Source organism: Rattus norvegicus, chromosome 14, assembly GCF_036323735.1.
Source record: "Rattus norvegicus strain BN/NHsdMcwi chromosome 14, GRCr8, whole genome shotgun sequence".
NCBI classification, from domain to species: domain Eukaryota; kingdom Metazoa; phylum Chordata; class Mammalia; order Rodentia; family Muridae; genus Rattus; species Rattus norvegicus.
Window position 1 is genome coordinate 13,292,463 of NC_086032.1, and position 23,597 is coordinate 13,316,059.

Here is a 23,597-nt window from a genome sequence, read left to right on the forward strand (position 1 = left end):
GTTTCAGTTTGAAAAACATCTTGAAAGGGTGAAAGGGAAGAATCAGAGTCTACTTGGAAGACCCAACCCCTTGAGGAAAGATAGTTAGGGGTTGCATCAAGGTTCTTTAAGAGTCGACAGACTGGAGGGATGCGAGAGATAAAATATCTCAGATGAATCTCAAGAGTCTGCTTTTGGGACAAGGGATACCGTTTAGCCATCAAAGAATGCAAGGACGTAGTATGTGGCAGGAATTAGGAGCCCACTGTGGGATGTAGACGATCCAGCCTGATTTGTGGGTCTAGTACTCAAGGGAACAACTCATCGATCAATGCATAAAGCTAGCTTTTAAAACTAGACATGAGTTAATTTATTTAAGAACAACATGCAGGATAAGACAGGACAAGGGAACAAGGAAACGGAAAAAGAGTCAGAATGGAATAGAAAAGAGGTGACCAGAAAGAAAAGGTCCAATGGCAGAAAACATAGAGGGGAACATGGTGGCTGAGACATGCAGGGAGGCAGAGGCCGCAAGGGACTGTCATTAACATAGAGGACAAATAAGCTCTTAAAAGGTTCCACTACACTGGAAATTGGGCTCTGGGTGGCCTGTGCCACACATTCCAGTGGGCTCCAGGGACAGCCTATGATGATAAATGCTCCTTTAAAGGCCTGTGGCTGTGAGCGGAAGGGACGGAGAGAGCAATAATGAAAAGGGCTGGAGGCTGCAAGCAACCCAGAGAAGTTCTTTAAAGGGAAATTTAAATGGTGGGTGGAAGAATACACAGATGCAAATCGGGGTGTGCGCTCCAAAGCATAGGTGCACAGACTGGCCCAGAAAGGGTCTCTGGAGCCGAGGGAACAGGAAGAGGAGAGGCTGTTTTGAGCAGCTGCCCAGCATGGGCTCACTGCCCCCTCTCTACAGACACAGCCCTTCTTCAGCCCAAGGAGAATCTAGGAATGAAGAACTATCGAAATTCCGGCAGTCAGCTCCCTTACAACACGCGCACCCTAAACACATTTCAAGAATTTAAAACAGAAGGCACTAGGGCATCCGCCCATATAGACTGTCGATGTGCCTAGATCCAGATGAACAAGGTAAATCAAGAACGGGCCAAAGCAATAATAACCACAGTATCAGAAAAATAAGAAAATCACTCCCAACTTACCCAAAACCAGAACAGAAGCTGAAAAGCACACTTCGTTCCTCATCCCCATAAAACTCGTGACTCCCCTAATTCTAAGGTAATTATCGCAACAGGTAAATACTTTCTAGAGGCTAAATAAAATTTCCTACACATAAAGACCTGCAGAAATTTGGTCAAATTAAGAATTGAATAATAGTAATAATAATAATAATAATAATAATAATAATAATCACACATTTTAACACAGATCTAAAGGAATCCTTAAGGAATAGCATTTGCAAGATGTCTTTTCATTACAAATTAGTCCATAACTTCAGTATAATTGCAACAAAAATTGTATTTGGATTTTCTGCATAATTCAACACACGTACTCTAGTGCCTAAGTTAACTTGGAAGAGGCAAGAAACGGGGAGAGGAGCTCCCCTATCAGAATGTAGGACAAATTACAAGGGAACAGCAATCAGTAGGCAAAAGAGTGTGATGTTGACCCTGGGACAGAGATGTAGGGCGTAGACCAGCTGATAGGCATGTATGTGCAAACAGATGTTTAATAGACAGAAGAGATCAAAAGAAATGATAGGGTTAGTTACTCTAGCCGTGTTGGGAGGCCAGGATAGCATAACTGAAAAAAAAAAAAAAAAAAAAAAAGCAAACCGTATGACATCACAAGTCACATACATGAATGAGACCTAGCTGGGTCAGCAACTTAAATCAGCATTGCTAAGTTAATGGAAGAAAATGCAGAGCGTTCCCAGCAATTGATTTGTGCGTGTTCGTGGCATGCCTTCTTAAAAATTCAACAGCAAAGCTTTTAAGCAGAGAATAATAACAAAAATGAATCAAATGTTTCTGTTACAGCGTACTTCACCCGTGTATGTAAAGTTGTCAGAGAGCAAATTAAGCCAGGCGAAAAAAGAAAAACGCATAATAAAGGACATCATACTCAAAGTTAAAAGATAAGAGAATGGGAAATGGGTGCATATTTAAAAGGGGTCGGCTAAGAAGCAGCAGAGGGGTAATGCTGGGCTTGCGTGCTCAAGGCCCTACCTTCAATCCCCAGAAGAAGAAAAAAATAAGGTAAAACAAAACAATGGAAAAAATTAACATTTATAATATATAAGGAATTCCATAGAAGGCAGCAAAACCAACAGGAAGTAGGTAATAAATATAAGAAGCAGACGTGTACAGGGGAAAGCCAATGCTCTCACACAGTAAAGATGCTTGCACTCAGTAGTATTAGGAGACAAGCAAAAACAGTGAGATATCCCTTAAGGCTTTGTAACCAGGAAAACTCAGGAGCTCGGTGGTACCCAGTGCTGGGTATGGAGGAGAGAGAGCCTCCTTCCTTGGGAATGTAGACTATGCAGCTATTCGGGAGGGCAGCCTGACACTGGTTTATCAAATAAAGCCTAGGTAGGATCGATAAACCAGCAATGCTGCTCCTGGCAGGAGTCCCAGGGAACATTCCAGATAAGCTCATAAAAGGACAGGATTGTGGCTGTTAACTGGTCTGCTCTGGTGACAACAGGGGTTGGGGGTAGGGAAGATGGAGAGAGTGGAGGGGATCAGGCACTGGGAGACTAGACTGGGGCATGATGGAGGTGCTCAAGCCTCCAAGCCCTGAAGCCATGGGATGGGAAGGGCCAGGAAACGCTACACAGATAGTGCTGAGTGAGGAGGTCAGGAAGCAAAAGCCCCCATCACACCATTGCTTAACACAGGTAAATACGTCTGCACACAAAACTCCAGGGGGATGGACAGATTTGTCCGTGGTTAAGAGCGCTTGCTACTGTTACAGAGGAGCTGGGTCTGGTTCCCATCCAGAACTCCAGTTCCCAGGGATCCAGTGCCCTTTTCTGGCCTCAGGGACAAAGGTGATGCCATCCATCCAGGCAGGCAAAACACTCATAAACAAAGTACAACACTAAATTAAAGTTTAGAAATTCAAGGAGTCATCTGGGTGAGGAAAGAGAAAAGAGGTGGCAAGAAAGGAGAGGGAGACAGACACAGACAGACAGAAACAAAGAGACAGAGAAACAGACGGGGAGGCTATCAGAAGCCTGTGGACTTGACCTGTGATATTACCTGAGGTTATACTTGCCCTCCATGATAGCCTATGGAGTTGAAAGAGTGATGGGTTTCCTGTTGACGTGTCCCACTCTATATATTTACTATCTGTAAAGTCCAGGACAAGGACCACAGACAAGCATAGCAATAGTAAGTTCCTTTCGGGGGAACACGCTGCCATTCATGACAGGTTAAACTGGATGCTGCATAATACCCGATTCATGATATCTGCAGACACAGGCCAGTTAGTCATCAATTATTAAACCAATACTGGCCAGTCTATAACTTGAATATCACCAATCTGAATTGGAAATAAGTCACCTTGATCAGAGATTTCAACATTCAGAGACCAATCAGTGGCTTGGTTCTAGATTCTTTAGGAAAATGGGGCCGTTCCTAAAGTCAGGTGATCTAAGATTCAAGGCTCTAACACTGTTGTGAGACTACAAACTGTTTTCAAACTGTTTTCTTTACTCAAGGGCTCCAAAGTCAGTGCCAACAGCATCCCTCATCTCCTGTAAAGCATGTGGTATGGGCAGGAATTACTGATCAGTCAGCCATGGTCCATCTTTGTGCCTAGAAGCTATTGTTTGTCAAAATGCATGCATTGTAACAACCCCCTTTCCCCCCAAGTGCTCAGTGAAACCCATCACTCTTTCAACTCCACAGACTATCATGGAGGGCGGGTATAACCCCAGGTGATATCACAGGTCAAGTCCACAGGCTTCTGATAGCCTCCCCGTCTGTTTCTCTGTCTCTTTGGGTGTTTTGTTTTGTTTTTAAGACTTAATTTAAAATTTTCCTTTTTGGAGACAGAATCCCAAAATGTCACCGGCTGACAGACAGCCCATTCTGTAGATCAGGATAGCTTTTGAAATTGTGACAGTCCTAGTCAGTCTCACACAGCATTAGTCACCACACCTGAGTCTTATTTTTAACCTGCCCAGTCTACAAGGAACACAGGCTTCCTACACTGAATCCCTGAGCCAAAGTTGATGCCCATTACTGGTTCACCAAGGCTTTCATTTTCTCCCCCTTTTAAATACATGTCACCAGCAGAAGATGGTCAGACACCAGCCAGTCTCAGTAACAGAACACTATCAGTGAGCAGCCTCCTTGGGGACTTAAGACGTGCATGCCTTTAGGGCCTAGAATTAACATGAATTTGACATCTGTCAACCTTTAGAGAATGCATGGCGCTTAATTGAACAGGAAAGTGATGGTGACAGAGAGATTAACAGGCAGTGGCCAGTGGCAGCCTGGCCTCTCTCTCTTCTCATGGGTCCACACTAGATGAAAGCTTTCACTGCAGGGGAGTTAGGAATCACTCAAAGCCTTAAGGGAAGAGCTGCCAGGGCCACCTCTCTTCCCTATAGAAGTGCAGTCACCAGACCCCTAAGACATCTCATGTGTTGCCCTGGTTCAGTGGACTGAAGAACAACTCAGGAAGATTCAGGGGTTGCCTATTTGTCTATTCTTAGTGTTTTGTGGGACCCCATTATAGTCAGACGAGTCTTTCAGTAGGTACACCAATCATTCAACTCAACTCAAAACTTTGACTCTCAGTCGGGACACTGCTCCTGAGGAGCAGCAATGTCCCCAGAGTTGACCAGCTCATCTGAAGACAGAAAGAAGGAAGAGGCCATAAAGCAGGCTCAAGAGGAGGAGGACCGGAAGTTGGCAGAGGTGGATGAAACAACACCGTATTACAATGACCTATAGAGTGGGTTCCCAGACGCTTATTGCCTGAAGAGCTACACTCGACTCTAATTCTGGCCGTTAGCTTTGAGACCCTAGGCAATGTTTGCTTCTTACTCTCTTTGCTTCTTCATCCGAACTGGAGGATGATGCTATCAATCTAGCAAAGTCATTGCTAGAATGCAGCCTGACGGCTGACACAGCACTTATTCTGAACCTTCTCATCTGGGTGGGAGTCAGTGTTGGTTATAACCAATCACCATGAACTCCAGTTTGAAACAACACATATCTGTTATCTTACAGCATCTAAAAATCAAAGTCTAAAATCTAAGAAACAGGATTGCATTTCTATGGGGAAACTCAGGAATGCTCATGCTAGGGGATCCTCCCTGTATCTCCCTGACCTATGCGTCCATTCATCCTTGCATGCCTTTTCTGATTCTACTTCGCTGCCTCATGCTGCCTCAATAGCACACAGATACACCTGATCCTCCAGGACACTGTACCCATCTTCAGATGCTTCACCTCTTCGTCCTTGCAAATGCCTAATTACTCACTCCAAGGCACACTCAAAGGTTTTGGGATTAAACAATGACATTTTGGGGGGGGGGTCATAATCTGTTTAGCATGAGACTTATGTCTATCTCCATTTTACAAGTGAGAGAGTGAAGGGCAGATGGGGTGAGGTGATCTGTGCTTTTGCCTCACTTCCACACCTCTTGGTGGTTGAACTCTCTGCCTGGCACAATGAGGATACATTGGACTGGCTATCGTGACAGCGAGACTATGAAAAGTGGACAGCAAAACAAAGGTCTGCTTGGGCTAGCATGTGTCTCTGCTCCAGTTATACTAGAGAAGTGTTCTGGTAGGAATGATGTTTGGGATTTAGGGAGATGTCCCAACTGGACTCAATTCCCTTCTCCACAGAGCTGTGAGATGTAAGCAGGGGGCTGGGTCAGGATAGAATGAATAGCCCAAGTCTAACAAGCTATTGGTGCAGTTACAGGAGATCCACTTGTTTAAAATAAAACACATAAATGACTAAGGTAAAGTGAATGCCGGCCGTCCTGCACATACTCACTGAGCAAAAGATCCATTAGTTTTCAGTGCTAGGATTTGAATGCAGAGGGTGTTAAAAGGTAAACGGTGCATCCCAGCCCAGCATGGCACTTACCAACGCAGGTCCCCTGCCTGTTGTAGAAGCCATTGCCACAGGTGTTCTCACAGCTGCCGTCTCTCAGCACCAGCAGTGGGTCTCTGCAGGCCACACAGTGCTTCTCTGTGGGACCCCAGCAACCTGCACAGGACTCATGACAGACTGTAGACAAACACCAAAGTCAGTGACTCAGCCTGTCACAGAAGAGACTGTCTTTCACATTCAAAGGTTAAGAATCTACAGGAAGATATAAGCTGGTTCCTGGGCTATTGAAATGCTATGCATAGATTTGACCCTAAAATAAATAAACACCATGGGGAGAGAGAGAGAGAGAGAGAGAGAGAGAGAGAGAGAGAGAGAGAGAGAGAGAGAGAGAGAGTGTCTGTGGGTCAGAAGTACAACTTTAATAGGTTATTGCTAAGGGATCTGGAACTGGAAATTGGTGGCTTTAGAGTAATGGGAGTCACCAGGAAGGAAATCATAATTTTCTGGGCAAAGATGGTGCTGTCTAATGAAATGCCATGGCTTTCATTCCTTGCTCTGTCTGCCATAATTACACTACAGTGTGTGGAGCACTGGAAGCTTCTCCTGCCTCCAACTAGCTTCTTAAGAATGAGTTGAGAGGTAATGTCATTGGCTACCCTCAATTGAACCATTCAGAGACCTTGCACAATTTGATCTTTCTCCTTTTCCTCCTCCCTTCTCCCTATCACCCCCTAACATATTGCTCAAGTCCCCTCCATCTTCCCTCACAAGTCTTGTCTCTTCTCCCCCACATCACTGGTCTACAATGTATCCCCAGGACTCCCAAGGTCTACACCTCTTTCATGCTTTCTGGGTCTACACGGAGGCTGTTCCCAGATGAGAGGTATTCTTTTAAGACTTCATTTTCTTCTTTCTCTTCCAGCATTTACGCTTTTATAATCATTTGTGCATCTTCTTTACCTTAGCTCTTCTGCAAAGAGGGGCTTACCCTTCATGGTGGAACACTGTGTGACTCGGTTAGCTGCCTTTTTTGATACCCCTACTGTGATTTGGTTAACACAATGTCCTCATTTTTAATAGCATTTCCTTCACAATGGAGTACAATCTATTTTCCAGAGGCATTGATTCTGATCAACAAAAGTGGCGGAGAAAATGAATGCATTTGCTGCCTACAAGTGATTGGGTAATCATACCTTAGCGATTTAATTAAGTGTTTGTTTAGGAACAGAAGATACCTCTGTTGAAAACTTCAGAATCTAATCTCCCTCTCCCAGTTCTAAATTGCACAAGAAAGTCTTAATTTCAGACATTTTTTTCCCTCTGTCGGATTTAAAGATAATTACAAATTGTTTAACTGCCAGGGAGACTGCAAGAGAGGGACAGTGGTGGAGTTGGGGTGGGGCCCACTTTAGTAGAGCTGAAGGAGGGTGAACATCCGGCTGGGGGTAGGGGGAGCAACCAGAGAAAATCACAAGCAATGTTTTAGGAGGTGGAACATAGAGTGTGAGAAACTGGGTCTGCCCATGTGTTTGCAGCTTCTGGTTCTCTGTAGTGCACAGTAGGACAACTGGTGACCTTGGACATCATTGCACACAGTGGGATTTTTTTTTTTTGCCCTAATGTATTGTGTAGCAATACATGGAAAGGATCATGGAAGCATGACACAAGATGTAATTTAAATTTTCAAAAGTCTTATGGTTGTCATGAAGAGAGAGGGTAAGGTCATATAGGTAAACAAGGCTGTCACAATGCTGCAGTGTATCCTGTGGCCCAGGTGAAAGACTGCAGTGGCTTAGGCTCGGGGATAGGAAGGGAGAGAACGGGCAAGATTCTCATTGTTGTTATCTAATTCTGTCTTGGCATTGTAAGCTTCATGAAGTCAGAGTCCCTTTCTACCTTGTTGACTTGTGTCTGAGCACACTGTTGGTGTTTTCCAGACATCTCCTGAGTGACTCCATTCATGCTTAACTCTTTCATTTATATTTTATAAAGGTCACACACGAATTCTCACCATGCCTGCAGTGAGACTCTGATACTATATCATAATTGTGAATGGAAGCAAGGACCATTTCAGAAACAATTCTGCCCTATTCACAAGAGACGCCACTCGGCTACCCTTGGTTATTGACTGTAGCCATCACCTGAAACGTCTCTCATTTTTCCTGACTTCTTCCCTTCATTCTGAATTGATACAAAGATACCACCTAACACATCTGACAAAGACTCATCTCCAAGATGGCATGTCAAGTAGCTCTACCAACCTACAAAATAAGCTGCTGCCATGTTCCAGAAGCCAGGGAAAGTGGAGGCCCCTGGGGCCTTCCTACCTAGGCCCAGGGAAGCCAATCACTTGAGGTCTAGTACAAAAAATAGATGATATATTTCATCCGTTGAATTCACTGGAGTGTTACAAAAATCCCACTGGGCAGTGCCAAGGGAAAGGTTATCTAGAAAGTAAGGCTACGAAGACCTCACAGGCCAGAGCACGGCAGTCACGTGGTCCAAGGGAGGGCCTTGGACCTCATGTTATAGAAGGGTTGTAGCAAGTGTACTGAGTGGTGGGGTTTTCTTTTCAACTGATTAATAACTGATATGGAAGAGTCCAGCCAGCTGTGGATAGTGTCACCTCTGGAAGGGTGGTCCTCAGGTCTATAAGACAGCAAGCTGAGCAAGCCAGGGAATGCAAACCAGTAAAGAGCACTCCTCTCCATTTCCTCTGCTTCAGTTTCTACCTTCAAGTTCCTTCCTTGAGTTCCTGCCCCGACTTCCCCCAACGGGGGCTCAGACTGGATACGTAAGCAAAATAAACTGTTCGTCAAGTTGCTTTTGGTCATGGTGTTTTATCACTGCCACAGAAACCCAAGACAGCAGAGCAGTGGGATGATGAATTTTACTGTCAGAGTTCCATGCAGTAGTTTGTCCTAACTACTCCAATATTGTCCTCCTTCAGGAAGCAATCGCTTCCCAAGTGGGGACTGAGCTTTAGTTATTTTAAGCCTGCCCCATGCTCACACTAGTGTCTAGCACTTACCAAATATGTGCTAAATGAAAACATACAGGTTTTTACTCATTACAGGGAAACCATGCATCCAGCCACCTCCTGAATTGAAATGACTAAGGTAACAGTTTTTAAATGCCATACCACTGAGGGTATAAAATTTACTTTTAAAACGCTAAAAACCCAGATGTGGGTTTGATAATGACTATTCACGATACACTGATACCTATTATCAAAGGCAACCGTGGTCCCAACTGGCGCCCCTCACTTCTCCATATCATAGGACCTGAATCTTTGGTGGCCAGGCACAGTGCCATACTGGTCTGTCATTCTTTGGTGTGACACATGCCTGCTGTGCTTTACAACTGATGCCTAGTTTCCAGCACCGAAAGTGTACGGCTCCCAGCTGTCTCTTCTTGCAGGCTTAGTTCACATGTGGCCCTTACTCCCTTCGGGCTATCATGAAGAGTAAAAGGTCACTGGCTCACAGACTCTTTAGCCTGATGGTGCTTGGTGATACATTTCGGATCACTGAGGGTTTGAATTGTATATGTGAATATTACAGTGATAAATTTCGGAAAGGGTGAATGAGGCAAAACTGTCTTCTTATCTCACACACAGGAGCTCATTTATCTAGAAGGCCCCTGACTTTTCAGGGTCATAGCAGGGCATGCATCGGTTCGGCAAACAATTCATTTCCAAAACGAAAACAATGAATGCCCTTCCTCATGCCAGCTTTATATGGAAACCTTATTCTGAAGATTTAAAAAAAATCCCTTTTTTGTTCCTGCTAATATAGAAGCAGAAGATTTTTGGAAACTTTTTCAACCTATGCTTCTCAAAAAATAAACTGCAGTGCTCCTTCAGAGTTAAAAGCCCTTCCTGCAGGCAACTTCTTGTTTCTCGAAGACCTTTCCAGATGGTAGGTGGGGGGTCAGATGCTCATAGGCTCAGGCTTGGGAACCGCAGTGTCCCTCCAGGGAAGAAAATCACCCATGGCTGGCCTTTTCCACCTCTTAAGATGTCAGAACCAGTATACCAGCTCGGATCATCAGTGAAGTCAGGTTCAGATTTTACGCCGCCATAACACTCTGACTGGAAACCACGGCACCAGCCCCAGCAAGCAAGCTCTCCTGTTCTGTCTTTTATCCAGTTTATGGCAAGGCTACATTTCACTCCACTTCACAAGGACTAGGAAGAACTTGATGAGGATTATAGTCTGGAGCCAGTGGTTTCCTCACTCTCGCGCTCTCTCTCTCTCTCTCTCTCTCTCTCTCTCTCTCTCTCTGTCTCTCTCTCTGTCTCTGTCTCTCTATCTCTGTGTGTGTGTGTCTGTGTATATCTGTGGTATGTGTGCACACTCACACGTGCAAGCAAGTCTCTGTTGTATATATACACATGTACACATGTGTGCGTGCTCCTGGAGAACAGAGGAGGACATTGTGTATCTTGTTCTATCACTCTCTTATACAAGGTCTCTCAGTGAAACTGGAGCTAGGCTGATGGCCAGGATGCTACAGCAATTCCCCTGTTTTTCTCCCTACCCTCACAGTTCTGGGGTTATAAACTCATGAAAAGCAATGCTTGGCTAGGGATTTAAACTTCAATCCTCATGTTTAAACATTAAACATCTTTACCTACCCAGCCACTTCCCCATGTCACAATGGCTGTATTCTTTTAACAAGATACCCTCTTTTTCATACTTTCATTCTGTTTCTTCTTTTGAGACAGGAGCTCTAGTTCAAAGTGGATGTAAACACCCTCTTCAGCTGACCTTGAGCTTCCAATCCTCATCTTCAGGCTCCCAAGTTCTTGACTTACAGAAATAAAGCACTACCACACTTCGTCCCTGCAGAGCTAGAGATGGAAGTCAGGGCCTTGCTCATCTTCTGTAAGCATCCATTTCCTATCCCTATAAGAAGCTCTTGTTGGATGAAATATGTTCCTGTCTTAAAGTGAAGCTCATGGTTCCTTAGTTTTTCTCTTCCATGTGGTGAGAATAAGGTGTGCTGTACTTAATTCTCAGAGATACAATGACATGACAGGTTTGGAGAGGCCAACTATATACATGTGATCACTGGCTTCAGGGAGACCTGGCAGCTACTGTCTCTGCTCTGGTCAAAAGCAAACAGTTTCCACTGAGAGACAGAAGATGGGAGAGAGTCATGGAAAGGCAGGTTCACTGGGAAGAGAAGAAAAAATGGAGCCTAGAGGTGTATGTCAGCTCTGTACTAACCGACCCTTTCTCAGCTGCCTCACGTTTCACGCTTTCCTTGTAATCTCCCTCAAGCAACAAGAACTCCTTGGGAAATCACCCGAAATTGCATGGTGAGTCTCAGGTGTCCAAAAGGTCCTTTCTATCCTAACACTCCCTCAGCCCTCAGGTCCCCAAGAGGCTAAGGCTCGCTGCCTAGAAGCTCAATATCACACCTATTCGACCCTTATACACCAATCTTAAGTTCCTTCCCTGACTGGGCTTCTACCTCCCACCTGCCTCTCTTTCCAACTAAAGACCACAGACCCCAAATGAGAACGTCTCACTGCCAGCCATTCTGAACATGCACAGGTATTTGACAGGATTCATAAAAAAGCCAACAGGACAAAAGTCCTATGACCTCACAAATTGTTCAGGGCATGCAAACAAAACAGACAAGCAGTATCTCGGCAGAGTGGATCGGACTTACATATGCAAAACATATGTGTCTTAGACATGTTGCTTACTGAGGAAATAAGAGAAGGAAGGAAACACCCACCCAAAATTTTTCTGAATTGTGACATGTACCTAGAACAATGAAAGCATATACATCCCAGAACATATACCAGATTATATTACACTATTTACTCTGGAGCTGGGAGAATGGCTCAGTTAGTGAAGGGCTTGCCTTACAATCATGACGGTCTGTATTGATCCCCAGAATACATGCAAAAAATGGTAGCCATGGTGGGGTACACTTGGAATCCCAGAGCTAAAGGTAGAGATAGCAGGAACCCTGGGGTTCTCTGGTCAGACAATCTATTTGATGAGCTACAGGCTAATGAGAAACCTGTCTCAAAGGACTTGGACGGTGTTCCTGAAGATGATTATTAGGGTTCTCTATTGGTCTCCACATGCATGTTTCTACAAGTGCACATGCAACTGAACACATGAATATGCATGCAAGGACACAGAAAAAAAAATACCATTGCTATTTAAGTAAGAAGATGGGAGGGAGAGGGTTAGAAATAAGGTAGAACAACAAAGGGGATGAACTAAGTGGTGGATAGAGAAACAAGAAAAGAGCCTGACCCAGTTCAGTTACAAAAGTGAGGCACGCACTGTAAGCCTGACTCTTTCAGACCGGTTCCTATCATCCAGAAATAGTTTTTTAAAAAAGTTCCATTTGCATGAGTCACACGGGCAGGCTGAAGCTGCACTGGGGTACCCTGTGTGAGCAAAGGCATGAGAAGGAGACACTCCCATGCGTTTCTGGAAGAGTGAGCATTAACACTGCTATTTGGAAGAGAGTCACATCTATGTGCATCAAAAGCTTGAATCGTGTTCGTACATACACAGGCCCGGCAGTCACCTGTTTATGAATTTAATTAAAATGCTTTGCCACAATTTCTACTGAAGCTGTTTCTATCATCGTTATTTATGATGATGGTTAACTGAGAACAATTATTAAACAGTAGAAGGTTGGCTTAGTAAATGACTGAAGAGCTAAACAAAGAAAATCATACAACAGAGGTTTAAAACCATGAGTTGGAAGGGATAAGAAACAAGATGAGGAAGACAGGCAATGTATCAAGGCTACTGCATGTATCAAGTGATTTTACTTTGGAAAAATGAATGAGTACATGTGTAGACACATATGGACAGACATGAGCTCAAACCTTAGGAAGGCAGACGCCAAGACACTAAAAGTAGTGGCTTAAGGGAGTGTGAGCTTCTGTTGACTTTTTAATCTTACCTTACATTTTATTGCCTTTATCAAATTAATTTTGGGGAATAGACATAGTTATTCATACTTAAGGGAAATTACTAAAGGGGAGAGGCTATAATCTGCTTCCCCAAGGCACACAGTAAGTAACTAGCTAATCTTTTAACCACGCTTGGGATATGGCTGAAAAATTTACTGGTGCTGGGTAACACATTTGAATTTTTAGCAGTGTCTCTGTAGACAGAGTCAGACCCAAGAGAGGATTTCCTTGTTGATAGAGGTTTCACGCAGGCAAGCATGAGGGAGGATTCTTTCTTTTACAAGCAGATTGGCTTTACAGTGGTTCATAAATCAGTAAGTTCACTTATTCACCATGAACATGCTGGTCTATAATTAGTACGAGTAGTAATAGCATTTGAGGGGAACACATGCGACAGTGTGTTTATGGACAATTTTGTGTAGTGCGTTCTTTCCCTCCCTCTTTCCACGAGTTTTAGGGCTAGACCTTAGATTGTCAGGCTTATGTGACAAGCACCTTTACTGACTAAGCCATCTCACCAGCCTTCAATCTGTCTTTAGCTCCTATACCTGAATTCCCTGGTCTTCAACAGAAGTGGTTGACAAACACAGTGACATTTAGGCTGAGTTCCCTAACTGTGCATCCATCGTGACCAAGAATAACCCCCAGCTCAAGACCTCTTCTGAGCATTCATTTCCAACTCTCAGCCCTAGTCCTTGTTCATGAAGCGCATACTGACTTCTTCAGCACTGACTACTTGTCTACAGAAATAGAAAACCAAAGGAGGGACCACAGAGCAAAGCCAAGCCTTTGATGAGACCTGTTCAGAGATGTCCTGGGGGCATCAGCACAGATGCTCAGATCTCAGTTGTGATAAAGGGCAGAGAGACTAATGGTGTGTAGTTGAGTTAAAATAACTGAGGATGGCATGAGCTGGACATGAGGACAGAGAATGTCACTCGTTTGTAACTGAAATAACATGTGGGTTCGTGTGTATAAGAAAGAATGGAGTCTGTCTGCAAGACAAACTCCCTCTCCTCTGTGGAGGGCTTCCTCTGGTCTGTGAAATGTCACTCTAAGAAGTGCAGAGAGATGCCACATCAGCTCTGGCCACAGCAGTGGTCCAGGCAAAGCATCACCAGGTTCCTTCGCCCTTTTGTGTCTCTCCTCACAGGCGTATCCAAAGAAAGAGGGGTTAAATGTCGCTGTTACCCTCATCCCTTTTCTTAGCTTACTCCAGAAACTCATTCTATAAGCACAATGCTGCTGTCTTCCCTTACCTTTGATATGACTTAAAACACTCCCTTCTTTCTACCCAAGTCTCTGAGACAGTAAGCACTCAGTGACCTTAGAAGCAAGAGACATAAAGAGACAGACAGGAGAAAAAAAAATAGAGATTGTGTGATACTCCCAAGGCTATACCCAGCCAGAAATTGTTGACAAGGCATAAATTTCAGAAGGTAAGGGAAAGCAAGTCACCTGTAGGCCGCTGTTGAGGCATGTCTGAACATTCCTGTCCCCCCGTCCCCACTCCGGCACATCACATTTTTCTTTTATCAAAAAGTAACCTGCCTCATTGTGCAATACTACATGAAATGCACAAGCATGAGGTACAACCTTACTTCAGGAACAAATCCTTCGCTGCCAAATACGTTTTGGCTTCAAGGCCCTGATGGGTAGACATTCACAGGAGGATAATTATAAAGACAACTATCAAAAGTGACCTTGCTAATCTGCTCAGGGGACACTCTTCTTCCATTGAGAAGAAAAGTCCTTAAGTGAAGGGAAGTTGCTTTTCTGGTTAATTGTTTTCCTTGTGTCTGGTAAAATGTCTGATACTTAGAAGAAGCTAGATAGGCATTTTTTTGCATGGGCAGAAGGGTGGGAGGGTCGAGAATGGTGCATGGAGCAGAAAGCCCTATTGGTAGACAGCAACTATGCAAGCCGTCCGTTGCGTGACCCGCTGCAGAATGGTAAGCCTGATGCAGAAGATTCGCAAAGCTGTACAAGAGGGGAGGTTATGGGGTGGCAGCACTGCTCTGACCTCCAGTCTCAGCATGTGCCTCAGTAACAAAACTGGCATAGGCACTCTGATTCTGCTCTATGTTACACGAGCTGTGGGGGAGGCTAGCTTGATAGTGCCGGGCACTAGTCAGGACTGCTGAAGAGAGTTCCATCTTACTGAGAGTTCATACCCTCTTTGTGGAGAAGTTCACTCAGGACACCAGGAGACTACCATTAGTCATAATTGCCAAGTTTAACCCATAGCCCATTAAGTCCTTACAGCTCTGCACCATGCTCCAAGAAGTCGGCCCCACTCCGCCCATGGACTACCTAATGTACTTGCAACAAGTAATCACCATTAGAAGTCCCTCTACTCAAGCCAGCTTTAAAAGTCTCAGCCAGGACAACCTCATATATATGTCAAATTTGGAGCTCCTCTTCCTAAATGGTTTCTGTAGAGATACACTAATTTCGACTGAAATTCAAATAATTTCTGCACCTCATCATTTAATCCAAACATTCTAAGTAAACGAGAAGAAGAATTTTAAGTTACAAGAAATGGAGTGACTTCTCTGCATTGTATTTATTTATCCATCAGATATGAGTGTATTTTATTTTTAACCAGACATTAATGTCAAAAAATGCCTGTTTCCTCATGTGAGTCATTTGGTATTCATCTCCCCAGGTTGAACAATAAAAGAGTGATTTCAATAATGTCTGCCTTTTATCACCCACATACTATGTGCCAGGCAGAATAGATTTCTACTTTTTGAAATTCTCTTCTAGTCCTCAGCATAATTGTCTGAAGTACATAATATTATCCTCATTATAGAGTTGAGAAGAATGAGCCTCTAAAAGGTTAAATGACTTGCCCACAGCCATATAGCAGTAAGTGGTAAATGGAGGTTAAAATAATCCCTTCAGTTACAATCCTATAAAATGGCCAGTTGCTTGATTCCTTGGGTTTCGGTGTCTGAGACCATAGAACATTCAAACAGAATGGTTCAGATGCTTGCTGCTTCAGTTGTTTGTCGGTGTTTTTGTTTTGGGTATCTCTATAAGCAATCACCAACCCACTGTTATCGCCAGCTCATTGTAGACAATGACTGGACTCATTTATGATCACATTCTAGCCAATAGGAAGCAGAAACCACAGCCTCTCCAAATATCAGGAAGGACTTACAAGGCACGTGACTCCATTTCCTAACCATGGCATGTGAATTCAGCCTCCTCATTTGGACAACAGAGATATGGCAAGCATTTCTATCTCCATGTTGACCACAGTGCACTGAAGCATGGTGTTGAATTATCTATAACATGGCAGAGCCAATATGAGAACCCAGGTCTTTGGCTCCAGACCCTAAGCTTAGAGCTTGTGCGCTTCACTTTTTCCAACTCCAGACCTGCAAACCAAAGGCAGCACTGCCCGGTGGCTTTGTCTCAGACCTTTTTGCATATCTGAAATTCTAAGTAAACAAGAGAAACATCGATACATACATCTTAAAAAATGGATAAAACCCTACTCTTTCCTCTTCAAAGTCTATCTTATTTGAATTTAATCATGAGCAGTAATCACGGTGCTTTGAATGGACTCCGGGATCCAAAGTGGGTGAAACTGTTTGGGAAGGATTAGAAGGTGTGGCTTTGTTGAAGAGGTATATCACTAGAGGTTGGGTTTGAGGTGTCAAAAGCCATTCTCAGTATGCTTTCTCTGGCTCCTGCTTGTGAACAGAGATGTGAGCTCTCAGCTACTCCTCTAGCCACTCACCACCATGCCTCTGCTCCATTATTATGAACTCTAACCCTCTAAAACCATGAGTCTGATTAAATACTTTATAAATTGCCTTAGTCATGGTGTTTTGCAAGAGCAATAGAAAGTAACTAAGATAGTAATGCTGGTCTCTTTAAGGGTATTTTTGGCCTCCATCTATGGTGTGTGTGTGTGTGTGTGTGTGTGCGTGTGCATCCATTGGTCAAAGGTCTCTCACCAGGGTAAAATAGAGGTGACCTAACAGAGAAAGGTGAAAATCAAGCAGGAGTGTCCTCATGAGTTCAGGCAGGATCCAGACTTAGATTTATTTCCAGAATTCGAAGGTGAGCAATGAAGCCATGATGCTGATAGTGAGACTACAAGAAAGCCAGGACCGTGATCCTGATACTGAGAAAACAGGACAGCCAGGGCAATAAAGGGAGGGGCAAGGCCTTAGCCATGTGGTGGGAGAGTACCTACACGTGGCTAAGGCCTGACACCAGGCTGTAATCGACTAAGAAATTGCCTTTGGTCCCTGGAAATGGATTAAAACAGTGCAAGTAGCATGATCCAGTCATGACACCTGAGGTATACGAACTCAATAAGAGTGGGAGGAAGTGGGAATGGGAGGATGTTAAGCCAGATCTAGCTGATAGCAAAAGATTCCTAAAGATTATGGTAAAAACCTAAGTGCTCTTAACTAAAATCAAGGATTGGCACTGACAGGGTGACTCCTCCAACGCTCTGCCTGGTGGGCAAAGAGACAAGCAACACACTACTGGTCTTCAATTTAGCTTACGATCTGAGCCAGGTAATGCTGAGCCTTGGTTTAGTGTGTGAATCATCAAACTCCAAAACCAGAGAAGGCAAGGAAATGAATCTGAGGCTGCAGATGTACAGCAGTCTACCATCCATAATTACAGCATAATTTTATCTTCATGGAATTGGAAAGAGAACAATACCACCGATCCATGCCCACAGGTGTATGAGGCACAGTGTTATGTATTGCTGACCTCCCAAGGAAGGGGAAATGATGAAGGAAGAGCTTTGCTGGCAGGACTCTGGGTCTTTTGTCACTGTCTCGTTTACCTGTGCAACGGTCTTTTGTGAAGAGTCATGCATATGAGCTAGTTGCCTTTGCCCCCTATTTTTTACTCTTCCTATATCTAACGTAGTGAGCATGAATATTAATAGGGAGATTTGTGTTAATTAGTTTCCTTGGCGGAATGCTCACTTTCTTCGGTTTTGATGGGTCAATAAAGTGAGGAATTATCCCAGTCATACCATAAATGACTGCCAAGAGAAATCAATCCAGGAAGGCTCGCCGCTATAAAATGGAAGGCTTCTTTTAAAAAGTTTAGCACATGGTGGAAGAACACGGACTGGATGATAGACATCCAAGGTCAATGGTGAAAAGCCAACATTAATGGTACAAGCATAAATATTGCAGGAGAGAGAGAGACAGAGAGAGAAAGAGAGAGAGAGAGAGAGAGGGAGAGAGAGAGAGAGAGAGAGAGCGAGCGCCAGCCCAATGCTGAGAAAGCTTATTTGTGAAGATGACTTGTGTAGTCTCAGTGCCACGTTGGAACACAAAAACTGATCATAGAACATGAAACTGATCACAAATCTACCTTTAGTTTTTAAGATCACACCCTCTCCTTCTTTCTTTCCTCTTGCTCTGGGTTTTTTTTCTTTTCCCCTCTTCCTTATTTTATGCATAAAAATGCAACCAGCCTGAACTAAAGCAAATTGGTTTAATTCCCTGGAGGGAGTACGAACAAATTTTCCCAGCAACTGTCTACTATGGGCGTTTGCACGAGGGTTTGTGGATGGAATGTGAAGCAGGCAGTTATGTAAACCGGTAATCAAGTGAAACATTACCCACCTCAAAATGCCCTAAACCAGTATTAGCGCCACCAATTAAAACACTCAGCAGAGAGATGGGAAAATGGCCAAAAGGAGGGAGGGTGTGTGTGTGTGTGTGTGTGTGTGTGTGTGTGTTTGTGCATGTGTGTGTGCATGTATGTGTGTGGTGTATGTGTGCATGTGTGTGTGTGTGTGGTGTGTGTGTGTGCATGTGTGTGTGAATGTATATCTGTGTTTGTGTGTGTGTGTGTGCGTATGTGTGTGTGTGAATGTATATCTGTGTTTGTATGTGTGTGTGCGTATGTGTGTGTGTGTATGCATGTGTATCTGTGTTTGACTGTGTGTATGTGTATGGGTGAATGAGTATGCATCTGTGTTTGTGTGTGTGTGTTTGCTTATTTGGAGGAGTGGTGGTACAGAGGGAGGAATGTAAGCTGAGGGAAATTAACTTTCTTCTAGGGGAAATGTGTCATAGAAGTGCTAGCAGGAGGTCTCTTTGATGTAACAGAAGAAAGAAAAGAAATACATTAAGTCATTTCATCAAATTGAAATTTCACCCATTGCCCTAAATTGCCCAGTCATTCAAGACTTGCTAAGGTGTTTACCCTGCCCACTTTGAGCCTGTTCTAAGGTCAACAGAAAATGGTAATTTGTAAACACTAGATGTCATAATTTTTGGTTTCTGCTTTGTTTTCTTTCCCCATCTTTTATGGCTGGGATATTTACAAAGCACTGGCCCATCAAGGACTGTCCAGGAGGCTAAGGCAGGAAGATTGAAATCATGAGGCCAGGCCGGCCAGGGCTAAATAGTGAGATCTTGTCTCAAAAATAAATGAGTAAGTAACCCAAATTCAACAACGTCAAAATCTTCATACATTTTAACCTACACTTACGATTCCAGTCACTATTCCAAAATTGGTAAAGCATAAACAAATGAAACGACAGTGACACTAACTCTTCCCTCTGGAAGCCCTTACAATATTAGGAATCTGGACTAAATCTTAAAGGAGTCAGCCACACACAGAAGAGGCTGTGAAACAAGTGGCCTCAGCATCCCTGCACAGCATTGACTTCTGCTACTGCTTCCAGACCTCCTATGACGGTGGACTGTGAGGTCAATGTGTGGGATGACTTCCTGTGACCATGAAGTCAACGTTTAGGATGACTTCCTGTGACTGTGAGGTCAATGTGCAGGATGAAATGAACCCTCCCTTCCCCAGGTTGCCTCCAGTCATGGTGTTTTATTACATAAATATAGAGCCTTAATTAAGGCAGGGGACAAGCCACAGCCAAACCATAGCATACCTCCCATTTGAGTAACTTGATCACAGCTCCTGGGAGGCTCCAGTTAATGATAGGATGGGGGCTATGGCGTCTTTCTCTATAGCGCCAGCTGCAGCCCACCTAGTGCTTACCTGCACAAGAGTGGTGATCTTGGTAGAAACCATCCCCGCAGGTAGACACACACTGTCCCTGCTGCATCAGCAGGGGAGGCAGGCAAGATGAACACTCCAGGCTGCTGGTGCATGTGGAGCACTGGGGCTGGCAGGCTGGCCACAGACAAGGGGGTGGGGGGAGAAAAGATGGTGGGTTAGCTGGAATGGGTTACTCCAAGGCTGACTCTCACAGACCCCAATCCTGAGCTCCACAAACAGTAGAAGGGAAAAGGGCAAGAAATTCACAGCCTTTGTTTGTAGAGTTAAGAAGGTCATAGCAGGCACTGTGCGATGCCTGTAGAAGCATACATGCTTTAATTGCACAGCACCCCTAAAGAGTAGTGAGATGGTTTGTATATGCTTGGCCCAGGGAGTGGCAGGATTAGAAGGCGTGGCCCTGTTGGGATGGGTGTGTCACTGTGGGTGTGGGTTATAAGACTCTCATTCTAGCTTCTGCTAGCAGCCTTCAGACGAAGAGGTTGAATTCTCAGTGCTGCTCCACCATGCGCAACTGGAGGCTGCCACGCTCCTGCCTTGATGGTACTAGACTGATAGATGTTGTCCTTTATAAGACTTGGTCACTGTGTCTGTTCACAGCAGTAAAACCCTAACTCAGACAAGTAGGTATGGTTTTTACAAATGAGAAACCAGCTCCAGAGATTAAACAATCTGCCAAAAGCTACCAGATAGACAAACAGACAACCAGACACTGGCATTTGAAACCAAGCAGTCTGGCTCAAAAGTCTTGGTTTTCTCTATTTACCTACTAGTCCTTAATATCTTCCCGATCCAACTTGTTTTCTGAGAATATCCCCTCACCAACATTCAAAAAGAATGAAGACTTTACATCAAGAAAGAGAAAATAATGAGAATAATATCAACGAAAGGAATTAAGCCTTAATAAGACTCATCTGTGGCCTAGATGCTATACAAAGCATTTAACAATGCTTCATCCTCGCCCTGACCTTCTGAGGGGACAGGAAGTTAAATATTCACAGCCAGAGCATAAACCTATACACTTGTAAACAGGTTGGTAACTTCACAAATCAGAGATAAGGGTGGCGGTGGCATCTGGCCCCAACCAAGCCAAGCTTTCCTAGGTAAGATCTCCTCAGATGTACAAAATTCCTGAACTGCATCTGAACTCATTCTAGAAGCCCTCATAGCTTGTAAATAATACGCTCCATTAGCAATTGTCCGTGCAACATGGCACGAGACAAGGAATTTGTCTAGACCATCGGTTCCTTGGATGGAGAACTGGAAAGTTCTGGAAAACGATCTTGGAGAGTTCTATCAATTCTAAGTTTCTGCTCTGGATTAACTGAGCATTTCAGTAAATGACAGTGAGCACCGTGATGTTCCTGTCTTTTAAGTCTTCAAAATGAAAGACATAAAGCTTTGACCTCCCACCTTCCAGGAAATACTGGAGCATCTATAAAAGGTCAGAAGAAAGAGATCTGAGGTGAAGATGCTAAGACACCTAATGACTTGGAGCGGCTTCTGGATGTATATTCCTCCCGTTGTGGTCCCTTCCATAACAATGCTTGGGCTCAGCTACCATAAATCACGTCGCTAGTCTCTTTAGCTCTAAGCAACTGTACCTCTGGCTTACCATACCTAAACAAAGGCTGCCTGCTTGGTAAAAGCCCAGACCACAGCTAGGCACACATCGCCCATTCTGCAGCAGCTTCGTGGGATCCTGGCAGAGGTCACAATGCTCTGGAGAGTGAGAGCAGGTCAAGCAGTCTGGGTGGCAGTGAACTAAAACCAAGAACAGAGAAGCGAACTCAGTAAAGCCCACAGCCTCCTGAAGAGACCCCAGGATACAGACATTACAGGGAATACGAAGGACCAAGGACAATAAAGGTTGTGTGCAAAGTGGCTCCATATAGAAACAACACAGATTGACTCGAGACTCCCCAAGTCTAAAATATCGTCATCTGTTATCATTGGCTCTCCCCGTCTCCAATCAGAGATGTGAAGGACCCTCAACCCTCTGCCTGCGGCGCTGACTCGAGAAAGAGGTATAATTTCCTCTTTGCTATGGGGCTTAAGCAGAGTCAGTCATCCATGGTATCAGAGAAACTCTTCTGAAGCCTGCCATGCACAGGGAGGTCAGAGATATAGGCTATAACTTTTAAAAGCTGGTCATATCTTTAACCAATAACATCGTTTTTCTTTTTATTTCTTTTTCTTCAAAATCTTGACTATCATTCACACTCTAATCAGGATTATCCCTCATCTCAGAGGTAACAGTCACCATGGGGCTGTTTTCAGGTTTTAAAGTTTTCAAGGGCCTGATATTTTTAATACCTCACGCATAGCATGCTAAACATTTGTTCTGTGAAGCCCGGAGAGCCACTTTGGCAAAGGTACCATAATTAAATATAAAGTCCCATTGTGTTTCCCTTGACACAGTTCTTCAGTGGAACTCCGATTAGCCACAACAAGGGTGACAGGGGAAAGCAGATGCTTCTGTGGGAAACTGGAGCTTGCCGATGGAAACAATTAATTAGGAAATACAAATGGACGAAATGCCACTTGTCTCTGAGAAAGCCTGCGTGAGAGGAAAATTGGAGTGGAGCTGGGCAGTTGCAGAGCCTGCCAGTAACCACTAACCGGAACTAATTCAGGCCCAGGTGATTTGAAAGCACAACTACAAAACAAGTAGATAAAATTTTCTTTTGGAAGAAATTAATGAGTCTTGAAACTTTAAAGCCTCATTTGAGAACTGCAAAAGAAGCCATCTGTTTCACAGTTCACCTTTAAAAAAAAAAGAATTATTCCTATATTTCCAAAAGTAGAAGGCCAACAGGCCATGATGAGTCCTTAATATTGTGGTATTTGACTAAATACAAATTTTTTTGCAAGATAAATAAGGAATATTTTATAATTAAGAAAACAAGATACAGAGGGCGAATGACCTGCCCAAAGCTATGTGGTTGTAGTCAAACAAATTCTGCAAAGATAAATAACAAGAATAATTTGTCAAAAAACAAGAAGAAAAAAAAAAAAACCTCCAAAAGTGAGCAACAAAAAATAATTGGAAGAAAAATGAGAGTATCTCTGAATTTTCTTGACAGGAAAATCATCTCAGTAGGGACATGGACCTACCTGGTGTGCAGTCGGGACAGCATTGTCCCTTCACCGCCATGGCTAAGGTAGCCACTGGACACGGTGGGCAAGATGGCTCATAGCAAGTAACTTGAGCCTCCCGGCATTCACACAGTTTACAAGGGCCTTCTTCCCACTTCTTCCCCTCCTGTGGGAAAGAGTGGAGACAGTGACTGACAGATACAGAGACTCAGAAGAGGAACTTCTGAGGTAGACCAGCAAACCCCCACAAGGGCCAGGAGATGCCCGCCATCAGCATCCCACCCTCCCGACTCTGCCCTCAGACAGCCAGGAATTTAGCAAGCATAGTTTCCCCATCTTTGTTTTTAATTGGTTTCTTTTAATGTGCAGCATCAACGGAATGATTTTAAGCACACTCAAGAGATAAATTTTGAAGTACCTTTGGGCAACCAGGATATGTAAAAAGAATTTCAAATATGTTTCCCAACACATTTCA

At 43.9% G+C, this 23,597-nt stretch overlaps 1 protein-coding gene across 2 annotated transcripts in view; it reads right to left on the reverse strand.

Moving 5' to 3' along the window:
• Fras1 (Fraser extracellular matrix complex subunit 1) overlaps nucleotides 1–23,597 on the reverse strand; it is a 411,526-nt gene that overhangs the window by 197,093 nt on the left and 190,836 nt on the right. For both annotated transcript variants that reach the window (XM_039091669.2, NM_001415086.1), the window contains 4 exon segments: nucleotides 23,141–23,288; nucleotides 21,644–21,787; nucleotides 20,006–20,140; nucleotides 6,067–6,210 (listed from right to left, as the gene is read on the reverse strand). In XM_039091669.2, coding sequence (XP_038947597.1) covers nucleotides 6,067–6,210; nucleotides 20,006–20,140; nucleotides 21,644–21,787; nucleotides 23,141–23,288 — 571 coding nt within the window.